The sequence below is a fragment of the Sceloporus undulatus genome, chromosome 7 (assembly GCF_019175285.1).
Source record: "Sceloporus undulatus isolate JIND9_A2432 ecotype Alabama chromosome 7, SceUnd_v1.1, whole genome shotgun sequence".
NCBI lineage: Eukaryota > Metazoa > Chordata > Lepidosauria > Squamata > Phrynosomatidae > Sceloporus > Sceloporus undulatus.
In genome coordinates this window covers 31,000,677-31,022,063 of record NC_056528.1, presented here as the reverse complement: position 1 = coordinate 31,022,063, position 21,387 = coordinate 31,000,677, and the positions used below count along the sequence as shown (strand labels likewise).

At 47.8% G+C, this 21,387-nt stretch overlaps 2 protein-coding genes across 6 annotated transcripts in view; one reads left to right on the top strand and one right to left on the bottom strand.

Moving 5' to 3' along the window:
• Positions 1–160: 160 nt before the first annotated feature.
• Positions 161–9,078, bottom strand: IL2RG (interleukin 2 receptor subunit gamma). Of its 2 annotated transcripts, XM_042480577.1 has the most exons (9): positions 8,901–9,078; positions 8,284–8,714; positions 6,996–7,083; positions 5,435–5,607; positions 4,894–5,036; positions 3,695–3,842; positions 3,271–3,370; positions 1,555–1,639; positions 161–755 (listed from the first exon to the last, which is right to left on the bottom strand). In XM_042480577.1, the coding sequence occupies exons 2-9, from the start codon at positions 8,387–8,389 to the stop codon at positions 570–572; spliced, it is 1,029 nt and encodes a 342-aa protein (XP_042336511.1). In that variant the 5' UTR covers positions 8,390–8,714; positions 8,901–9,078; the 3' UTR covers positions 161–569. The 2 variants fall into 2 exon arrangements, with proteins under 2 accessions (XP_042336511.1, XP_042336512.1); XM_042480578.1 differs by lacking the exons at positions 8,284–8,714; positions 8,901–9,078 and adding an exon at positions 7,601–7,743.
• Positions 9,079–9,636: 558 nt separating this feature from the next.
• The window catches only part of MED12 (mediator complex subunit 12), a 35,627-nt gene continuing 23,876 nt past the window's right edge, over positions 9,637–21,387 (top strand). For 3 of the 4 annotated variants that reach the window (XM_042479259.1, XM_042479262.1, XM_042479258.1), the window contains exons 1-16: positions 9,637–9,801; positions 11,889–11,993; positions 12,515–12,706; positions 13,827–13,986; positions 14,073–14,251; positions 14,390–14,500; positions 15,233–15,487; positions 15,703–15,849; positions 16,035–16,134; positions 16,362–16,498; positions 17,286–17,417; positions 18,165–18,291; positions 18,428–18,654; positions 18,798–18,881; positions 19,871–20,044; positions 20,921–21,065. In XM_042479259.1, coding sequence (XP_042335193.1) covers positions 9,703–9,801; positions 11,889–11,993; positions 12,515–12,706; positions 13,827–13,986; positions 14,073–14,251; positions 14,390–14,500; positions 15,233–15,487; positions 15,703–15,849; positions 16,035–16,134; positions 16,362–16,498; positions 17,286–17,417; positions 18,165–18,291; positions 18,428–18,654; positions 18,798–18,881; positions 19,871–20,044; positions 20,921–21,065 — 2,374 coding nt within the window. In that variant the 5' untranslated portion in view covers positions 9,637–9,702. The remainder of the gene's footprint in view (positions 9,802–11,888; positions 11,994–12,514; positions 12,707–13,826; positions 13,987–14,072; positions 14,252–14,389; positions 14,501–15,232; positions 15,488–15,702; positions 15,850–16,034; positions 16,135–16,361; positions 16,499–17,285; positions 17,418–18,164; positions 18,292–18,427; positions 18,655–18,797; positions 18,882–19,870; positions 20,045–20,920; positions 21,066–21,387) is intronic. The other variant, XM_042479260.1, reaches the window with a different exon arrangement.

The following is a 21,387-nucleotide window of genomic DNA, read 5'->3' as shown; positions in this document are numbered from 1 at the left end:
CTAGCAGGCATATTTGTGCCCAAAACAAATGGATGGACGGGCGAAAGAATAGGGGGGGGGTCAGTGATTCCAGGACAGATTCCATTTTGACCTTTCACCAGGGGATTAAAATACAGTACTTACAGTACCTATATTGATCTGTGGATAAGTTGACTCAGGGTTTTTTGGGTCATTTTTATTTATTTATACATGAATATATACAGTAAATATCCTTTAGGGTTCCTTCCAATACAGTGGTACTAGGAGATAGGTCCTGGAGATAGCAGGATACATTGGTCCTCTCCTGAAGTTTGCATGTCCCTTCAAGGAATTGCTCCAGGATTGCAAGGGAAAAGAACTGAAGGTAACTCATGGGATACTATTGGGGAAAGGAGATCTAAGAAGCAGAACCTGGAAAAGTAGGTTTTTTGGACTACAGCATCCAGCATCCCCTAGCCACCCATAAGTGGGTGCTTATAGGAAATGCATTTTTTGAAAAATAAAAATAAAAGCAATATTCTCAGCTGTGCTAGAAGACTGGGGCTGACCCCCAGAGCTGGTGACCAAGGGATGTTATAGTAGGATTTCTGCTATGGGATGTTGGTTTTGGGAATGGGGTCGACCAAGAGGCCGGGCATCCCTTCCGCCTTGACCATGGCGTCAGTCATCACGGGCAAATAGCCTCCGCTGGGGAAGAGTTCACTGACACGGCAGATGCTCTCACGATAGTTGGGCTTGAAACTCTCCATGGCGTCTTTGGAGACCCCGACCCACTCCTGTGGAAACAACAAAGAGACCCATGTAAAGACCCCCGTCCCTTCCCATCTCTCCCCTTATGGACCTCTGCTCACTGTCCTCTTTGCTGAAGCAGCCATCTTAAACCTTGCATTAGCCAAACTCCTGTGGGCAGTGCGCAATGTGTTTAGCATACACAACCACCAAGCGCAAAACAGTATCTGATGACAACAGAATATAAAATGAACGTGCAACCAGTGCCAGAGGATAAAACACTTCAGCTGAGAAGATTTAGCATTTTGCACCACCGTTCTGAGAATCCTGTCAGAATCCTGGATAGAGGATTGTGTGTGAGTTGTAGCCCAAAAAGAAACTTTCCCCAAGCTCTAGTTAAAATCTAGATGTGGAACAATACTGGAAAAAAGATGCAAAATGGCTAAAATGCTTGGGAGAATCTGGAAAATACTTTGCACAACAGCAAAGCCCAGTTGGCCAGGATTTCTGCATGTGGATTCTTGGGGTTTTAGTCCAAAAGTGCCACACTACATACATGCAAACGTACATACAAGTGCAAGCAAGAGGTCCTTCCAGTTCCCATCATGGGAGGCAGCAGAGTTCTCCTTGACTTTTAAAACACACAACCATTTTGCATTCTCTCTACATGGGGCATTAAGGCTCAGTTGCAAACATGCAAACATACATACAAGTGCAAATGTGCAAACGTACATCCAAGTGCAAGCAAGTGGTCCCTCCTGCCTTCCATCGTGGGAGGCAGCATAAGTTCTCCTTGACTTGATCGTGTCTCTACAGCAGTAAAGGTCCAAAGGCCATGATACTTACGGAGAAATTGCCATGGTAGGCAGTAAAGAGTTCTTCAAATTTCTTGCTGGGGTTGGGGATTACAGGCATCAGAACCAAGCGGACTCTGTGGGAAGATGAATCCAGTTAGAGATGGAGCTGCAGCATTGCTATGAAGACATTGTTAGTTTCCATTTTGCAATTTGTTGTAGAGGGAACACGCTTGCAAAGGCTTTTCCTCCCCAGAGGGACCACTTTTAAAACTGTGTTTGGACAACTCCCAGCACTTGCTTGCCACTGGCCATGCTGGATGGGAAAATTCTGGGCACCGTTGTGCCAAAATGTCACTTTTCCAAGCTCTGCACAGAGGCTAATGGACTGAAGGGCCATCTTTTGAAAAGCAAGCATGCTGGGGGCTGCCCTTCACAAGACTAAGCTTCCAAAAGAGCCACCTTCTTACAGATTTCATCCATGCAAATCTGCTCAGAGGAAGGAGGTTAAGGGCTGGCTTTCTGTCTGCGATGATGGGAGGCGGGTGGAAAAAGTGACCTCACTGGGTAGCAAAAATCATTCTCCCTGAGCAAGGGCAACGCAGAGGGACACAGCCACCACCATGGCCACTTTTTTGGGAATGAGGACATTTCTACTGAGATGCAGGTTTGGTCTGCAGCAGGGCCAGCTGCCAGGAGGACCGTTCTTTTTGCAGAAATCATCTTTTTACAACTTTGTGTTTTTGCAATTATTTGGGAAGAGACCTGATGCTAAGAGGATGCAAAAACTGCCTGCCACCCAATTGTTCTGGATTTTAAAAGCGCCTGGTTCTGTTTGAGAGAGGCAACATGGATATGCCGGCCGACGTTTCACAGATGAAACCTGGGATGTCTCTGGCCAAGCAACATTAGGCTGCGGTCAAGATGGCAAAAGCTATTAATGAGGAAGAACCCATTAACTAGGAGCAGCTGCAGCAGCTTGCTTTTGCCTGGAACGACTGGGAAGGGCAAAGGATTGCACCCCTTCATATCTTCCTCCTCCCTGCTGACCTGAGTGCCAACTACTTTTGCGCTCTGAATAAAATTTGCAATTGCATTAAGTTGTAGACAAAGGGGGAAAGTGGGAAGAGAAGAAAGAAACCAGGACAATTCAAAAGCAGCTGAGAAAGTGGGTGAAGAGAGGGTTAGTTAGGACTGTTCTTGCCAAACCGGACAGTTGGATGGTATGCATGGTCAGTTCATGGAACTGGGTTAATTTGGTTTGACAGAGGTCCCTTTGTGCATGCATCGTCTGGTTGGAGCCCTGGCAGTCTATCATTGCAACCAAGCCAAGAGGAGCCCTCCAGGAACAGGAGCTATTCCGCTCTTTAGGCTTCCCCCATGACTGTGTCCCAACTGGCATGACCTAGGCGCAGCAACTCCAAGGTACCATCCAGCGCTGCATATTCTCCATAGCTGGGAAATGTTGCTGGTGATGCATGGGAAATGCAGACACCCTTTGAGGTTTGGGAAGGGAGAGATAGAGATCTACAGCCCCCTTTTCACTTTCCAGGAGCATTCCTCTCTTGACAGCACAAGGAATAGTTTGCGGTCAGAATAAAGGGGGGGGGGGGGGTATATGACTCTGCTGGTGATGGTGGGCCACATCAGGGCGGTAGACCTGGCATATCTTCGCCGATTGCAACCCACCAAGCCAGCCCCTGCCCCACAGAGCCTTCCCGGAGAAAATGTACCCTTCCCACTCCAAAAGTCTGGCCGTTGGGCTCACCTCTCCATGTGCAGCAGGGTCACCACAAGCAACGTCAGGAGGCAGACGGATCCCACACAGATCAGGAACTGAACCCACAGCTCCATGGAGGCTGCTGTCTCTGCAGTGGGGAGAAGGGACAGAGAGAGGGTTCAGGAAACATAAACTGGCCCAAAGGGGTGCAGCCAGATTGCGAACTGGGGATGGCTACTGGGGGCACACAACTCCCTGGTTGCAATGGGAAGTAAAAGTTATCAGTGAGGAAGAACACACAAAATTATACCATATTTACCTGTATTTGCATATACCCACTTAATGACTTTGGAGACCAGGCTCTGAATGCCTGCTTGGCCATGCAAACCCACTGGGTGAAATTGGACAAGTCACACTCTCTCAACCTATACTTTTGCCTTTGAGAAATAAATGGTTTAGCCCACTTACATACCTTTCCCCCAGTGGATAGGGCCAGCTGGGTCACTCCAAAGGTCTGTGTTCCCACACGTTTCACGGATCTTGCTGCGGACATAGAAAGTGTAGAATTTATCCGGATCCACGCTGGCAACACTGAAGTTCATGCCAGTTGTCTTCTGCTTCTGGGAAGCCAAGGGAAGAGGGGTGTCACCATTGCAGTGTTAGGGACACTTCCAGGTCAGCAGGGCTGTTAATCCACTCCAGGTTTGAGCCTGAATTTAGAGGTTGCTGTCTGAGGTGCTAATGTCTATGGTTCCCAAATAGGACTTGGTGCATGCCTCAGAAAACCAGTAGCCCCCTCTCTTCCCCCGACACTTGTCCTGAGGTCCCCAGTTTCTGCCCTATGGATTCTGAGATCCACCATCCCCCCCTTTCAGTGCTGCCTTTGTACTTGTGGTGTGACCTATGAGCGCATGATTTAAAAATAAAATAGAATAAAATTGATAGAAGATTGAATTCATTGATTTTGCAATAGTGCGCCTGTGTCATACGCAGGTGCACTTTACGTGGCTTTCAGCATACACTGAAAGACCCGTGGGGAGGAACGGGCAGCGTGTCCCATAGGGACAAATGGGGTGCGTGCCTGTGGTGCATGTGCGCCGCACCACCGCCGCATGAACAAGGGCTCGACCATAGGCGTTATTTGTTTTACGCGGAACGGATCCCTGCATAAACAAAGGCGCACAGTACTTGCAAAGAGTGAGGCAAGTAGTTACAAAAGCAATGAATCCAATCGTCTATCAATTTTTTTAAAAAAATAAAATTGATAGAAGACTCGATTCATTGATTTTGCAACTAATTGCAACCTGCGAGGCAAATAGTTGCAAAACCGATGAATCGAATCTTCTATCAATTTATATATAAGCTAGGCTGCCTGGGCTGCCGCTTACATCACCAATGATGCACAGATGATTGACATGCATTTTGAAGCGGTGCAAACTAGTGGGGATGACAACCATGCCAAAAAAAGAAGCGGTTGCAAAGGGATAATGAAAAGAACCCCTTTCGTAGTGAGAACAACGGATCTTTTGGAATCGATTTACCACCATGGAGTGAAGGCGAATCCCAAACCGGTTTAAACGTAGTGGAATGTGCAGTCTGCACCCCTGCATCCCCCTTGTGATGCCACCGCTAGATAAAGCCATTGTCCCGCATTCAAGGTTGTGCCAGTACCGTCCAGTCCTTGTCTTTGTTGCTCCTGTACTTGACCTCATGCTCCAAGCACCAGTAGGACTTATATGGCGATTTCCAGCCCAGCAGCAACTGATTGTTGGCGAGGCTCTGGACAGTGAAGTTAAAAGGTGGCCCTGGCTGCACTGGAGGAGAGAAACGGGAGAAGAAACTCTCAAAACATATCTGCCAGCCATATGAGAGAGAGAGAGGAAAGTTTGCATGCAGGAAATCCCTATCTATCTATATGTTCACTACATACATGTAGTTACGGACATTTAGGCCGTACACAAGATACCGTAATTTAAAGGTGTAGTTTTAATTTTGCTAGTTGCTGATGTCGCAACGATTGTCCTTACATCCAGTGACATGCGGGGATTACAATTTGCGAGTTGCATTAGTGCAAATAAACATCACAGAGGTTTCTGTATGGTGTGGGACCTGAGGAGGAGGAATTCAATGCAGGGGTGACCATGAGTGACCGCAGCGGGCGATGCCAACCCTAGCGATGCCACTGTGGTTCGGTGGGGCATGCAGTCCTTACCTCGATGCATCAGCAGCATGGGAGCTGTGGACCTGGTTCTGTTGTGACTTGCGTTGAGATATACGTGGAAGCAAGTGTACAAATCTATGACGTTGACGCGACATTCGATGTTGACGCCGTCCCTTTGGAGATAATGTGTGCACTCTTCTATGGTTGGCTTCTCATCTTCATACCTAACCAAAAAGCAGGCAGGCTGAGCAACAACGTGGCAACATCTAAGGTCCAAAACGCACTGCAGAAATAACCCAGTTTGAGACCGCTTTAACTGCCCTGGCTTAGAGCTAGGGGATCCTGGGAATCGTAACTTGTTAAGGCACCAGAGCTCTCTGACAGAGAAGGCTAAATGTCTTACAAAGCTAGTTTCCGGAATCCCACAGCATTGAGCCAAGGCAGTTAAAGAGGTCTCAGACTGGATTATTTCTGCAGTGTGTTTCGGAGCGACATCTGGTCAGCTCTGGAGTGGCCCTTCCAGTGAAAAAGAAGCAAAGAGTGTTATCCGCCTGGATTCCTCATTGATACAAATAAATGATTTATGGTTTATTATTAAAGGGTGTTTGGCCATGGTCTGCATCTCAAAGCAACGCTTGAACCTTAGAAGCCTAGGAAGGGTTTCTGATAAGGTCCAGCCATTGGTCCCATTAGCCCAGTACTGCCAACTCTGACTGGCAGCCATAGGTTTCATACAGGAGTCTCTCCAATAATAATAATAATAATAATAATAATAATAATAATAATAATAATAATAATGGATTCAAAAGGATCAATACGGGTTACAGGAAAACACATAAACAAATACATAACTAAAAATGACATATCCCCTTATCCCTTTCCTTAACTAAAATACCAACATCATAAATACAAATTAAAATTAATTTAAAATAGGTAAAATTTAAAATGGACAAGATTTAGAATAGGCAAGATTGGGAAGAGACATTCGGGGCGAATGGAGGACCCTCCTCCGTATACAGTCGGCCCCCCATATCTATTCATTCTTTATCCGCGGATTCAAACATCCATGGTTTGAAAATATTCCAAAAAAAGTATACATTTCCAATAGCAAACTTTGATTTTGCCATTTTATATAATGGACACCATTTTACTATGCCATTGGACTTAATGGGACTTGAGCATCCATGGATTTTGGTATCCACAGGGGCTCTGGGTAGCAAACCCCAGCGGATAGCAAGGCCCTACTGTACTTACCTATGGATACCCTTGGTAATATCTCTTATCGGCCTTCCATCCAGCTGTTAACCAGAACTGACTTTGCTTAGCGTCCAAAATCGCACAACATCAGGTGTGATATCAAGGTGTCAGAGTTGTGTCATCATTATCATTATTGTATTTATTTGTATCCTGCTCTAATCCAAGAACTGGGACTCAGAGCGGCTTCATGATATTAAAAAACAGTACTCTGTGTGTGTGTGTGTGTATTAGAAAGTACTTTATTATGCGTCTATGGGGGGGGGGGGGGGGAGACTGTCTGAAGCTGGAAGACAAGGACAGATTGCAAATTGCAGTGAAAGTATGGCAGGAATAAGGCACAGCGGAGCATACGTACCAGTAATACATTGAGTAGTTGGCCGTTGGTTTTTCCTCGCTGCTCCAGTTGCAGGTCAGGTTTTCGTCATTGAAGACAATGCACTCCACTGTAATGGCAAAGAAGAAAGAAAGCATCACTATGAATGCAAGCAGGAAGATCCAAAAAGGCCCTCCAACCTGGACATCTCCCTGGCCTTTGCAAGGTTTTCCTTGAAACACACTAGGGATGGTCAAGGACTCTGTTTAAACCCTATATTCGAATACTACTTTTCTCCTTCATGGGACCTCGGGTGATGTACAACGAAGCTAAAAGCAAGACAGCTCAAAATTTGAAGTCAAGATAAGTTATAACACTTATTGTTGTTGTTGTAATATTTATTTATATCCTTCTCTTTTCCCAGAACTGGGACCCAGAGCAGCTCACAACATTCAAAAGGAAAATGCAATTAAAACCATCGAAGAGTGATGCATTAAAACAGAATTGAATTGCTACCATATTAAAATAGATAGCTATTACAATTAACCAAGGTATCATATGAAAAGACCATTCATTTTAAAATTGTAAAGTCATTTACCAATGTAATAGCAAACAATAACTGCTAAAATCCACCCAAACAGTGATACCTTTATTGGGCCGACCAAAACGTGCCGCTCCATTCCCTAAGTCTCTCCTCATAGGGCTTCATGGTTTCCAGACCCTTCACCATTTTAGTGGACTCTCTTTTCCTCTCATTTGAATCCATTGCTCCCTGTCCTTTTTTCTGGAGCATCAGAAAACAAGCTTACTCCATCCTCAATATGACATCCCTTCAAATTTAAACAGGGCTATCATAGCATCTTAACATTTTTTCCCCCAGGCTAAACATCCCCAGCTCCCTAAGACTCTCTTCATAGGGCTTCATGGTTTCCAGACCCTTCACCATTTTGGTCGCCTTTCTCCAGACACATTCCAGCTGGTCAACATCCTTTTAAAACTGTGATGTCCAGAACTGGACACTGGGTTCCAGGTGAGTCCTGACCAAAGCAGAATAGAGTGGCACTATGACTTCCCTTGATCCAGACGCTATACTTCTATTGATGCTCCCCACAAGGAGTACTGTAATGGCTTTCCACCATTTTAGTTGCCCTTCTCTGGACATGTTCCAGCTGGTCAAGATCCTTCTTGAAGTGTAGTGTCCAGAACTGGATGCAGAGTTATTCCAGGTGAGGCTTGATCGAAGCAGAATAGAGTGGCACTATGACTTCCTTGGATCTACAGTTTGCAGACAGGTTGAAAGGCCATTTCTGGAGGCGAAAGGGACGCTTACCTTGAGGCTGGGACTTTCCGGTGGCTTTCTTGCCCTGGCCTGAGAAGGCAAGGAGAAGGGCCAGCAGCCACAGCCCTGGCTCCTTGAAGGCACCCATCATCCTCATTATCGTCCCAAAGGGAGGCAAGGCGAGGCGACTTTGCTTAGGACTCAGCCCCCAAGCAAGCGCTGGTCTTGCAAAAGCGCAAGGCAAAGTAGCAGGGATGTGGGTTTCAGGACCGATCTGCTCCGTTTCCGCCTGATGTGGCTTCCTGTGGAAACTCCGCCAGAAGGTCTCCAGATCATCTAGAACGATTGCGCCCACGAACCCTTTGACGCTGCTGCGATTCCGTTTTCGTTTCTCTGGCTGCTGCTTCCTGTTGCTTTCTGAAGTTTGCCATTCAGCTCTTTGTTGGAGGAGTTTATCCCGCAAAGGAGATCAGGAGCTTATCCTGTGGATAAAACGCATCATTACGCAAAACGATTTCACGCGACGTTGTACAAAACCCACCATTGAAGTGGTCACAAAGAAGCATTAGCGCACATCTTTTTACTTTCAGGGTTTCAGCGACAATCCCATTTCCGATATCACTTTATTTGCGCAATTGCGTGTGAGCATCATCCGCGCAAGAACTCACCACTTTCGCTTTACTTGCGCGATGCTTTAAATGCGCTTTAATCGACGCAGGAAAGCAAATATGACTTAATGCTGAGATGGCATCTCTTTCCCTGCAGCTTGCATCCATCGCTCCGCATTTCCACACACACACACATGTATTGGCTGCATCTACACTGCAGTATTAATGCAGTTTGACACCGCTTTCACTGCCCTGGCTCAGTGCTATGGAATTCTGGGCTTTGTAGTTTTGCTGTGGCACCAGAGCTCTCTCCAACAGAGGAGGCTAAATGTCTCCCAAAATTACAAATCCCAGAATTCCATCGCATCATGGAGCCATGGCGGTTAAGTCGGTTTCAAAGTGGTTTAATCCTGCAGTGTAGAACTGAATGGAGCTTGGGTTTTCCTTCCCTGTACCGAGACCCAACGCTAGAGGGCGCCGCTTCCTCAGGCACCGAACGCGCCACCCTTCGGCCTTCTCCGTCAGCATTCGGCCATTTCCGTGAGGGGGCGAGAGAGCGAGCGAGCGAGCGAGTGAGGAGCGAAGGCGGCTGTGTCCAATGGGGGAACACTCTGACTTCGTCCCTGTTCGGTCTTTTCCGCCTGCCTCCGCTGCTGACGCCACAGCCTCCGAAGCCGGAGCTGCGGTGCGTCGCTTTTCCCCTTCCGCCCGCTCCCTTCGCCGAGAGCGATTGGTTCCGGGCCTCGAAGGTTCCTTCGGAAGCCTTGGGCGCCTGTCCCTCCCAAAACTCGGCCCCTTCCGGCAGGCGGCGTCGGCGGCGTCCCTTGTTGTGGCAGCGGCAGCAGCAGCGGCAGGAAGGGCCATGGCGGCCTTCGGGATCCTCAGCTACGAGCACCGGCCCCTCAAGCGCCCGCGCCTGGGGCCCCCCGACGTCTACCCTCAGGACCCCAAACAGAAGGAGGTCAGGAAGGAGAAGCAGGGGACACCGCCCCTGAAGGCAGGGAGGGAAGGGGCCACAATATGTGGGCCCTAAAGGGGAGGGGCCAGGAAAGGCCACGCCCCCAGGGAGGAATGGGGGGCTCTGGTTGGTGGCGTTGCTTATAGGCACCCAAAGGCCAGCCAATCAGGAGGCCTCCTTGGCAAGGGCTCTTCAACATGGCCCTCCTTTGAGGCTGAGACAGTGTGGCTTCTAGGACTGTTGTTGTTGTTGTTGTTTATGGCCACCCAAAGGCCAGCCTATCATGAGGTCTTCTTGGCCAGAGTTATTCAGAAGGGGCTGGCCATGGCCTTCCTCTCAGGCCGAGAGAGTGTGACTTCTGTGACTTGAGTCTAGCAAAGCTCCTGCTGCCAACTGCTTTCTTCCACTGAGTCTCAAAGGGGCTACAAGCGCTCTCTACTTATTATTATTACTGCATCTAAATGCATCTGAGGGAGTAGCATGAAGTCTAGGAAAGCTCATGCTGCCAACGTCTTTCTTTCAGTTACTCTCAAAGGGCCTCCAAGGATCTCTCTACTTAGTGACTTCTGTTGTTGTTGTGTGCCTTCATGCTATTCTGACTCACCGCCACCCAAAGGCCAACCTGTCACAGGGTTTCCTTGGCAAGGTTTCTTCAGATAGGGCTTCCCTTCAGAGAACCCTTCCCCTCAGGCTGAGAGAGTGTGACTTCTAGGACTACTGTTGTTGTTGTTGTTGTTGTGTGCCTTGAGGTCGTTTCTGTCTGGCCTATGGCCACCCAAAGACCAACCTGTCACAGGGTTTTCTTGGAAAGTCTAGGGAAGCTCCTGCTGCCAACTTCTTTCTTTCAGTGAGTCTCAAAGGTGCTACAAGGTCTCTCTATAGACTGTATTCATAAAGACATATATATACGTATATACATAATCTCAGTAGGTGTTTGCACAGGTTCCCTTGGAACTGTGGAGAAGAAAGAGACTTCTTATTAACTCTCCTCTCCATTCCTGAGTTAATTGAATACAAAAGGACCTTTGCACATTGATCTCAGGTTACAGCAAGTAAAGTAAGTTGAGGACAAAAGGGGAAAGTGAGAGGAGGAGGAGGAGAGAGAAGGGAGGACATTTTAAAAGCAGCTGAAGAAGTGGGAGGTCAGAAGATGGATCTGGGCCGTCCCAGCCATGGAGACCAGACTTGCTTTCCTGGTTCTCTTCTTGACGTGTTTTCTTTCTCCAGCTTCGGCCAAATTGCTGTTTTTTCCACCCCTTTGAAAGTGACAGCTTTCCGCCTTCTTCTGTCAGCTCCTCCTGATCAGTCACCTCAGTCTTTTAGCTTCACTTCTGTTCAAGATCTCAGCTGGGAGTTTCACAGGGACCCTTGTTATTTTAAAAGACCAGAGGTAGAGGTTGGAAATGTTCCTTGTTTGGACTACGGTTGGCTAGGAAATTTTGGAGTTGTAATTCAAAAACAGTAGCTTTCCAAGCTCTGTCAGAGACCATGTTATTGGATGCTTTATTCATCTTCAAGGAACAGCGTGATTTTTAGATTCATCATCCTGGAACTGTCAGACCTGTTGCCTCCAAAGCAGTCTAATTGGTTTTCTGGAAGTTGATAGGAATGGTTGTATTTTTGCGTGACATGTATCCTATATACTCCAGTTCTGTTTTCAAAGGGGACACTCAAATTCCTCCCATCCAGAAAGCTGACAAGGAGGCCATGCATGATGGAGTGAGATGTCCCCAGGCTGCTATCTAACATCCCTTCGACGTAGCATAGATATCCATATGTACTGATGAGCTCTGCCATCGCTGCGCAACTCCTGTGCAGAATAGCAACAGTGCCAACACATGTCACTGGTTGTGTGCTGTTGAAATGTTGTGTGTAACCATGGTGTGTGATTGTAGTGTGCAGTTCCAGTGCACAACCACCACACTTAGCGTAGATGCATGCTCAACTTTGCTTCTGCCGCTGTCTGCAGAATACCTCCATTGTGCTGTGGCAATGAATTACTTATGTGTGTGTTGCCAACGGGATTGTAACCCTTTTTTTGCTTTGGCATAGCTGTTGATCTGGGGTGCACCTTCTCCTTTCTTATGTAGGATGAACTCACAGCTCTCAACGTGAAGCAGGGTTTCAACAATCAGCCGGCTGTCTCAGGGGATGAACATGGAAGTGCCAAAAATGTCAACTTCAACCCTGCCAAGGTGAGAGAATCTTGACTATTTTGGAGACGGAGCTGCTTCAGTCTCTCCGCTGAGGATGCTGGTTGCCAGTGAATGGGAACTGGTATTGACACTTGTGTCATGAGTGTGACCATATCATTGTACGGTGCATTAGCAAATGTGCTTTTGTAAATATACACATTGTACTCTATTGTTTCTGTTATATTCACCAGCTACTTAGGGAAGGAATGGAGAGCTGTGGAAGGGTCAGCAATCAGTTTCCACCTCATGCCTCCTCCCCTGGCCCATACTTTCATGTTTTTGGCTGAAATTTGGCTTAAAATGTGGTCTGGAAGTGACTGGAATTCACTTTCACTTCAATGATTGGGGCTTAGGGTTGCATGCTGCTCACTGGCTACATTTTCCCCAGCCCTGCTTTAAAAGCTGAATGGAAGATGGCTTGCAGTTGATGCATAATGTTAGGGCACTCAGGCTTTGCTTTGACATGGGAAAAGTAACTCTCTTGACATCCTGATCTCTATGCTCTTTGTTCTCTGTTCCAGATAAGTTCCAACTTTAGCAGCATCATTGCTGAGAAGCTGCGCTGCAACACCCTGCCGGACACGGGCCGTCGAAAACCGCAAGTGAACCAGAAGGATAACTTTTGGCTGGTGACTGCCCGCTCCCAGAGTGCCATTAACAACTGGTTCACTGATCTCGCCGGGACCAAGCCCCTCACTCACCTGGCTAAGAAGGTAGAGGGGTAGCTGGGGCTACTGGGAAGAAGATGGGAAGTTCAAATATTGGGGAGTGAGGGGGGAGTCTGAACTCTGAACAGAAGACAAATGTGCCCCTCCAGTGGTGTCAGGTATGGCTCTTGCACTGTTCAGGAGCAAAAATGGATCAGAAAGAGACTTGATACTCCCATGTGTCACCAGGATTTTCTAGGACAAGAGTGGGGATCCTTGAGCCTCTTAGGGTTCTGAAAGCTTCTGGGATCCCACTACCTTCTCAGGCTTCTTTGGTGGGAACAGTAAAGAAGGCCCTCTTGGTGGCTGCTGTGAGACATTGGGTGGCTAACTCCCTCTTCCTTGTTTTCCTACTGAAAAGAAAAAAATCAGATTTTGTCAGGGTTTTAGGAAACGGCTGTGATGGAGATTTGTTGATTTTTTTTAAAATACTGTCTTTTTGCAAATTTTAAATGGTTGATTAATTGTTTTTAAATAACACACACATTTTACTGCTGTTTTTGTATGGTTTTTAATCTATGCTGGTTTTAATTTGTATGCTGCCCTGAGTCCTGTTACTGGAGAAAGTGTGTGATATAAATGAATATAATTCTTGGGGGTTGTACTCCAGTGGTATTTGAGACTGTAAGTACTGGTACATTTTAGCTTAAAGCACTTGCTGCCTGCAACTTAGCTTTTAGGAGAACCAGCCTTTTAGCATATGAGGAGGGAACCTAGTACAAAAGCTAAGGAAACCATGAAAGGGTGGTTCCATGGGGAAGGGAGTGTGGCTACCTGAGAAAAACCAGGATTTGACCCTGGGGTCTGATGTTCCCAACTCCAGACTGAGAACAGATCGTTAAGGGATGGGTAGGAAAAATACATTAATGGGCTGTGGGGTAGGTTCAGAGTATTTGCGAATTAGAATTTTTATAGGAAGGAGACAGGGCTGGTGAAAGTTTGGCAACCATCTTGGGAACATGGTGGAAGCTGTAGCTACAGGGCATGAGTTGACATCTTCAAATTGGCTGCACATCTACCCCTCTCTTTAACCAGAACTAGAGCTTTCCTCTCTTTGGTTAACATCTGCCCACCAAGCATGGGATGTTGGGTTGGCCCTCTTTGATTCTACCTCTCCTGCAATCAGGTGCCCATTTTCAGCAAGAAGGAAGAGGTCTTTGGCTACCTCGCAAAGTATACTGTGCCTGTAATGAGAGCAGCCTGGCTGATCAAGATGACCTGCGCCTATTACGCAGCTATTACAGAGACCAAAGTGAAGAAGCGACATGTCATCGACCCCTTCAGTGGTAAGAATGGCTTCTCCTGCATTGCAGAAAACTCCTGGCTTGGCACAGGGCTTTCCTCTTCCACTGACATCATGTTTTCTTTTTAGAGTGGACACAGATCATCACCAAATTCCTCTGGGAGCAGCTGCAAAAGATTGCTGACTTCCATCGGCAGCTGATGGCACAGAGCACCTGCGGCTCACCCTCCAACATCATGCCCCAAGATGTGGAGCACTCGGTGAAACAGTGGGACTACAACGAGAAGCTGGCTATGTTCATGTTCCAGGTGAGAGGAGGGTAAAGGGAGAGGAGTAAGGAAGGCAGTGCCTGTCCGTTCTCTGGGAGGGAGGTGGATGCTGAGGTTCCACTTCTGAAGGGGGAAAGATTGCCTGCTGTCAGCTCAGCTCTCTCCCTTTGCTTCCAGGATGGGATGCTGGACCGCCATGAGTTCTTGACATGGGTGCTTGAGTGCTTTGAGAAGATTCGGCCAGGCGAAGATGAACTCCTGAAGCTGCTCTTGCCTCTGCTCCTACAGGTTGTCTTACATTTCTTCCTCTGTGCTGAGGTGTGAAACTAGCGGCCTTCCAGATGTTGCTGGGACTCTTTAGGCTCCACCAGCTCTTTCCAGCCTAGTGTCTGCTGAGGGAAGGCAGGAGTCACAGTGTGAAACATCTGGAGGACCACAGGTTGCCTTCTGCTCCCCTTTATAGTTGTTATTATTAAGTTCATATTTGTTATTCAAAGCATTTTTATATTATGCTTCCACTGAGGAGGCTCACATGGCTTTTTTGTCATACAAGGCCCCCCCTAGAGCAGAAGTCGCCTACATCCCTGGCATTGTGAAACAACAACACAATAAGTAGTGAAACTTGGCATGTACTGCCAAAGGTTGTAGCAGATGGCTGCCAGCTGGATGGTTTTTCAAAGGGACTGGCTATTTTCATAGCAGTCAGGGCCATCATTGGCTGCTAGTCAGCATGACTGTAGATCATTTCCAGTATCAGAAGCAGGATGCTTTGGGATAAGATGAGATGGAGAGTATAATTGTACTTGTGTCCTGCCTGTGGACTTCCCAGAAGTAACTATTTGGCCACTGTATGATCAGAATGCTTTGCTAGGTTAGCCTTTGGTCTCACCAGCACAGTTCTGCTTATTTTTCCGTGTTGTTAAAAAAAATTTTTTTGCCTCTGCTGTGATTCCTCTTGTGCCAAGCGGGGGGTTGTTTTCCCTAGAACTAAACTGGATCCTCTCTCTCATCCTCCCACAGTATTCCGGAGAGTTTGTGCAGTCTGCCTACTTGTCCAGACGCCTGGCCTACTTCTGCACCCGCAGGCTTGCCATGCTGCTGGACAGCACTGGCGGGCACCAGACCCACCACCTTGCAGCACAAGCAGCCCCAGCGCTCCCTTCCACACCCACCCCTCAGCCAGCTTCAGGGAACCCACCTCCCAGTCCCTTCAGTGATCTGCTACTGTGTCCCCAGCACCGCCCCGTGGTCTTTGGGCTCAGCTGCATCCTCCAGGCAAGTCAGGGCTGTAGGATCAGTGCTGCTCCTTTCCAGGGGTCTGGTGGAGGGTGTTTAAGGCAGGGTGGACACATTCAAGAGGGGCCATATTCCAAACACCTCAGACCTTACCTCTGAAACCAGAAATGATTGGAATGACCTCTGGTTTTAAAAAAGCCACTTCTGTTTCCCAGGAAGCTCAGTTGTTCTGCTTCTCTCTCCTCTACTTTCAGAGTATTGTCCTGTGTTGCCCTAGTGCCCTTGTCTGGCACTATTCCCTCACCGACAGCAGAATAAAGACTGGCTCTCCACTGGACCACTTGCCAATTGCCCCTTCTAACTTGCCCATGCCTGGAGTCAACACAGGCTTCATGCAGCAGGTGAGCAGCTGGTGGTTCAGTGCATCCTCTCAGTCCAGCACTCATTCCTTGGCACTGCTGGCCTTACCATTGTTCTTCCTCACCTGGGTGTTTCTGCAGAGCACTGATAAAGTGGCAGAAGCCCCTCTGGTGCTTATGAGCTGCCCCCACTCACATCAGCCCCTGTGGCATTCCTTCCATGCCAGGTCCGAGCAAAGCTCCGGGAGATAGAGCAGCAGATCAAGGAGCGGGGCCAGGCAGTGGAAGTGCGCTGGTCCTTCGACAAATGCCAAGAAGCCACTGCCGGTAAGTCCATCACAATTGTTTCTGTCCACCCATAATTTTCTTTCCTCACAGATTTGCTCTCCTTGTCTTCCTCTCTCTGCATGGTTACTGAACTAGCCCTGCCTGATCCCATTTCCTCATGTCCCATTTCTTCACAATCTTCAGGCACCCTGGCTGTTTCACATCTACTTGGGGAGCCATCTGCCCTTTGACCTCTGACTTCCTTTTCCTTCCCTCTTCCCTTCCAGGGTTCACGATAGGTCGGGTACTGCACACTTTAGAGGTCCTAGACAGCCATAGCTTTGAAAGGTCGGACTTCAGCAACTCTTTGGACTCCTTGTATAACCGGATATTTGGGGCAGGACCAAGCAAAGACAGCCATGAGGTAGGGCTTGTTTGGGCATAGATCTTGGTGCAAATTGGTTCATGGTTTTCCAGTCTGTGGCTGACGCTGTGAGAAATAGATGCTGGAAGATTATGTGCAGGATTGTAGAATGTAGGTTCCTTGATTGGATTCCTGTTGGACCTATATGCCTGCTGTGCAGGTGGTACCATGGGTTAGCTCTACAATGAATGTCTCAAATCAGTTATTACCAAATGGTGCATGAGGTGTAGAAGGTTTTCTTTCTTTTCCATAATACTAGAATTGGTGTGTGTAAATGTGAATACATCATCTAGTATGCAAAGATCTTGTAGTACCTTTGAGACTAACGGAGTGAATGAAGGGTAGCATAAGCTTTTGTAGACTTCATCTATTACCTCAAATGCATGACTGTTCACTCCATGCATCTGAGGAAGTAGAGCAAGCCTACAAAAGCTTATGGTACAACACTGCTATGCCTTTGAATTCTACCAATGTTAAAGAAATACCTCCAAAGTATGACAGTCTCAGTATAGTCACTACTTTCTGGCAGTTCCCACCACCATTTTATTCTCACTTTCAATTTGGTTTCTTTTTAATTGTGAGACCTACAGGAAGACATTGTATCCTTTGATTCCTTTTCTTTCCCTCTTTTATTATTTAGTTTTAATCCTGTAGTGCATCATCGCATCATTGAAACACCACTTTTGCACTTTGCTGTTAACTTCGACTTATGGGGACCCTGTGAGTGCTTCCAGAAAGGGGTTCCAATACCACCTTATAGTCTGTCACCAACCTTGTTCCCTAACAGATCTCCCCTGACGATGATGCTGTCGTTGCCCTTTTGTGTGAGTGGGCTGTCAGCCATAAGCGGTCTGGCCGCCACCGGGCGATGGTTGTGGCCAAATTGCTGGAGAAGCGGCACTCAGAGATTGAAGCAGAGGTGAGTGCTGCCAGAAGAAGTTATGGAGACGAGCTGGTAGTGGTAGGGAGCAGAAGTCCAGCAGCACTCCAACAATTCAGGCAGGGACTGTTAGTAACAAGCCCTTGGGCTGAAAAGGTGTTTTGAGGTCCAGTGCAGAGCCTGAGGCTGGCTGTGATATTGAGTTCTGAGCACTGGAAACCCCAAAATGTAATTTCCCCAAACATTGTCACTGCCAGCTAGGAACTGCTGTGAGGGCAGCTGGAGAAGTAGACTTCCATTGTTGTTGTTGTTTCATGGAACTATATAGAAACTTTGTGAACAAATGTTAACCATCCCAAACAATACAACCAAAACACAAAGTAAACAAAAAGCAGAAAACACCTCAATAGAAAACTTAAGCAGAAAACAGCAACAAGTCTTATACCCTCAACCTTTAATGGTGTTCCTTTAAAATCAATTAGTTTTTTGACCAGACTTCAGAAGTTGAGACCTGCCAGAAGTTCCCAAGCCTGGTAGGTTGGCCAAGAAGATTGTATTCTGCATAATCACCTAGGAACTAGGAAGAGGATGATGATGATATAGCATAACTAGTGAAGTGCTATTTGATGTTGGGGCTGTGTTACCTCCAAAGCTGTCTTGCGAGAGGAGAAAGGGAGAAAGGAAACATTGTTCACAGAAAGGATTTTCTTTGAGGAAGGGAAGGGGGAACAGAGATTAAGGGAGAAAGTCGTAACTGCATTCTCCCCTTCATTCTTTTCCCCACAGCGGTGTGGGGACTCAGAAGTGGTGGATGAGAAAGGCTCTATCTCATCGGGTTCCCTTTCAGCCGTCAATGCGCCAGTCTTCCAGGAGGTCCTGATGCAGTTCCTGGACACCCAGGCACCCATGCTAAGTATGGCTCCTGAGCGGTGAAGGGCTCTCTCTCACCTTCATGTCCCATTGGGCATACCCAGAATGAGGCAGTGGGGGCAGTCAGGGTGGCATGCTTTCTCACCTTCTTGCTCTCTCTCTTTGCCCTCCCTTGGCAGCCGATCCCACCAACGAGAACGAGAAGGTGGAGTTTTTCAACCTGGTGCTGCTCTTCTGTGAGCTTATCCGCCATGATGTCTTCTCGCACAACATGTACATGTGTACACTCATCTCGCGTGGCGACCTTGCAATCGACCATGGGCCACGGCCCCCCTCGCCCTTCGATGACACTGCTGAGGAGCATGACCGGAAAGAGGGGGAGGGCAACAGCGGCATCAAGCTGGAGGTTTGTGGGGCTGTCTTGGCAAGGCAGTGGAAAAGGGACATCTGCTGGGGAGGGTGTGTGTGCGTGTGTGTGTGCTTTTGGGGGCTTGCTTGTGGGGCTTTTAGGATCTTGAACGGCCGCGCCTTGTCTCCTGTCTCTCCCAGGACACAGGCCTGTCAGAGTGCCAGATGGACATTGACCACAACTCCAGCGCCATTTTTGACGACATGGAAAAGACAGATTTCTCGGTATGAAAAATCTGGCCAGGCTCTTTTGAATCCCCATATTTATAACTTCAAGAGTTGATGTTTTATCATGGAGGAATCCAGTTGTTGGACTGCAACTTCCATTCCTTGCCATTGGCTATGCTGGCTAGGGTTGATGGGAACTGCAATTCACCAGTACCTAGAAGGCTATATGAATACCACCCCTATTTTATCAAATGTCACCCTGCATCTTTGCAGGACCCTGCCATTGGTTTTCTCCAACAAGCATGGTTCAAATGGCAATTGAGAAACCCCTTAAGATGGGCTGTCTTGGAGCTTTTTAGATGGACCTGCCAGTTTCTGCGTGGTACCATCATTTGATGGTTTCTGAGCTTCTCAGTACTGTTTCTTCCCCATACTAAAAGCTCTAAAATGCCCTCTTCCTAAGCATAAATTACTGGTTATCAGCTAAAGTATGCTGGGATTTTGCACCATCCCTTTTGCCTTTGGGCCTACCCAGCTCTGGAACATGGCCTCCAAGAACTCTGTAACCAAACCTACCCCTCAGTATCAAATCATCCATGCTATAAGAACTCCGTTACTCTAGCACTCTTGTCTTTCCTTCCCTGGGGATGCCATTGAAGGGTCAAGGAGAGGGATGGGCCTTGCCTTGCCAGACTCTCCGTTCTGAGAGCAAATGAGAGCAAGAACGCTCCCAGATGGTCCTGACAGCATGTATGTGGGCGCAGTGGGAGAGACAGAAGTGAGTCGTTGGTTCTCCTTGATAGAGCTGGCTTGCTTTCCCCAGGCTTCCCCCTGCTCCCTGGTGCTCAGTGAAAGGTGTGCTGTGAGTGAAAAGCCTGCATCTCTTTGGCGCTTCGGCCAGGTGACTACGAACCAACTCTGCTTTGGTCTCCTTCCTGGGCTTCTCTTTTCCAGGGAGTGTGTTCCTCCTTTCTGAAAGTGCAGCCATCTCACCTTGCTTTTTTATCTCTCTTCTGCTCTTCCACCCCAACCTCCATTCCCCACAGATGTTCTCTCCTCCCATGAACTGTGAGTCTAAAGCCAGCCCTTCCCCTGAGAAACTGGACCCTGAGAAGGAGAACAAGCCACTGCTGAAGGACAGGGCTGCAGATGGCATGCTGGCGTCGCTCTATGACCAGCCTCGGCACATCCAGTACTCCACTCACTTCCCCATCCCTCAGGTAGGAGAAGAAACAGCCTAGTTCCAGAGAGGAATTATGCCTGTCTTGTGCAAGGCTCCTTTTGATTGTGATGAGGCTTCCTTGGCCTGAAACAAATTGGCTTCTGGACCTGACCCCAGTTGGCCGGTATAAAGCATCCAGCAAACCAGTTTGTGGTGGGACAGCTACATCAATAAGAATACAGGAAAGCAGAAGGCAGGTTATAGAACTGATGTATTGGTGTCCTTTTTTCAGGCTATGTTTATTTCTGATGTTTCGCCAGCCACAGATGCAGGCGAAAAGTCAGGAATAAACTCTTCTAGAACACGGCCACATAGCCCGAAAAATCCACAAAAAATTATGGATCCCGGCCATGAAAGCCTTTGACTTCACATCCCAATTTGTTTTGCAAGTGGACTGTCAAAAGTGTAAGAAAACAAAGCAGCAGAAGTGCCCAGAGCTCTGCATCTGTTTGTTTTTTTAATTATTAACCGACAGATTATTCTGCATACAGATCAAACGTTGTTTCATCAAGTTTTGAAAAAGGTTTTGTTTGTTTGGTTGGTTTTAATATTAGTGTAACCAGGGACTTAAAATGTGATTTTTTTTCCCTGGAGGCTTCCAGGGGAGTCGAGTCATACATTGGGCATGATGGGGGGCAGGAAGAAGATGGTGCAGGAAATCTGGAGAGATTGAGGTGTCCCTGAAACAGCCTTTTGGGGGTCAACATGTGGCCTCTCTGCTCTGTGTGCTCTGCCCAACCATCCCCAGTCCTATGGAAGGGCTCACAGAAGAACCAGGAGCCTCTTGCCTTGGCAGCAGGAGATACTCCCCATCTGGTAGGAGTAGCCCAGGCCCTGTCCTCAGCCACCCTTTTTCCAATTCCTGGCTTCTCAGGAGGAGTCAAGCAGCCACGAGTGCAACCAGAGGCTGGTGGTCCTCTATGGGGTCGGGAAGCAGCGTGACGAGGCCCGGCACGCGATCAAGAGGATAACCAAAGACATCCTGAAGGTGTTAAACAGGAAGAGCACAGCTGAGACAGGTCTGTGGGATGTCTCACTGCAAAGATGCATGGATTAGGAGGACTGGGAGGGCAAGTGGCAGAAAGACGGGGGGATTCTGCAGATTAAAATTTTAAAAATCCAACTTTTCCAAGCTCTGGGCAGGACTGTGTGCCAGCAGTGGTCGAGCATAAAGTAGTCAGGGGAACCCCTCCCTCTCTCTCTCTCTCCCTCCCTCTCTCTCTTTCTGATATGCCTTCTTTTCCTCTTTCCTTTCCCCTCCTCCCCTTTCCCATTCATCAGCAGTCTGCCAAGGAAGGAACACGTGGAGGGTTTCTGAAATTATGCTAACTAGTGTTAAAA

What these genes read in the sequence shown, in the direction of transcription:
- IL2RG (XM_042480577.1), bottom strand. Translation starts at nt 8,389, where the DNA reads ATGAGGATGATGGGTGCCTTCAAGGAGCCAGGGCTGTGGCTGCTGGCC. An exon ending in CGGAAAGTCCCAGCCTCAAG is followed by an intron (nt 7,084 to 8,283) that starts GTAAGCGTCCCT and finishes TTGCCATTACAG; the next exon opens with TGGAGTGCATTGTCTTCAAT. An exon ending in ACCCTGCTGCACATGGAGAG is followed by an intron (nt 1,640 to 3,270) that starts GTGAGCCCAACG and finishes ATCTTCCCACAG; the next exon opens with AGTCCGCTTGGTTCTGATGC.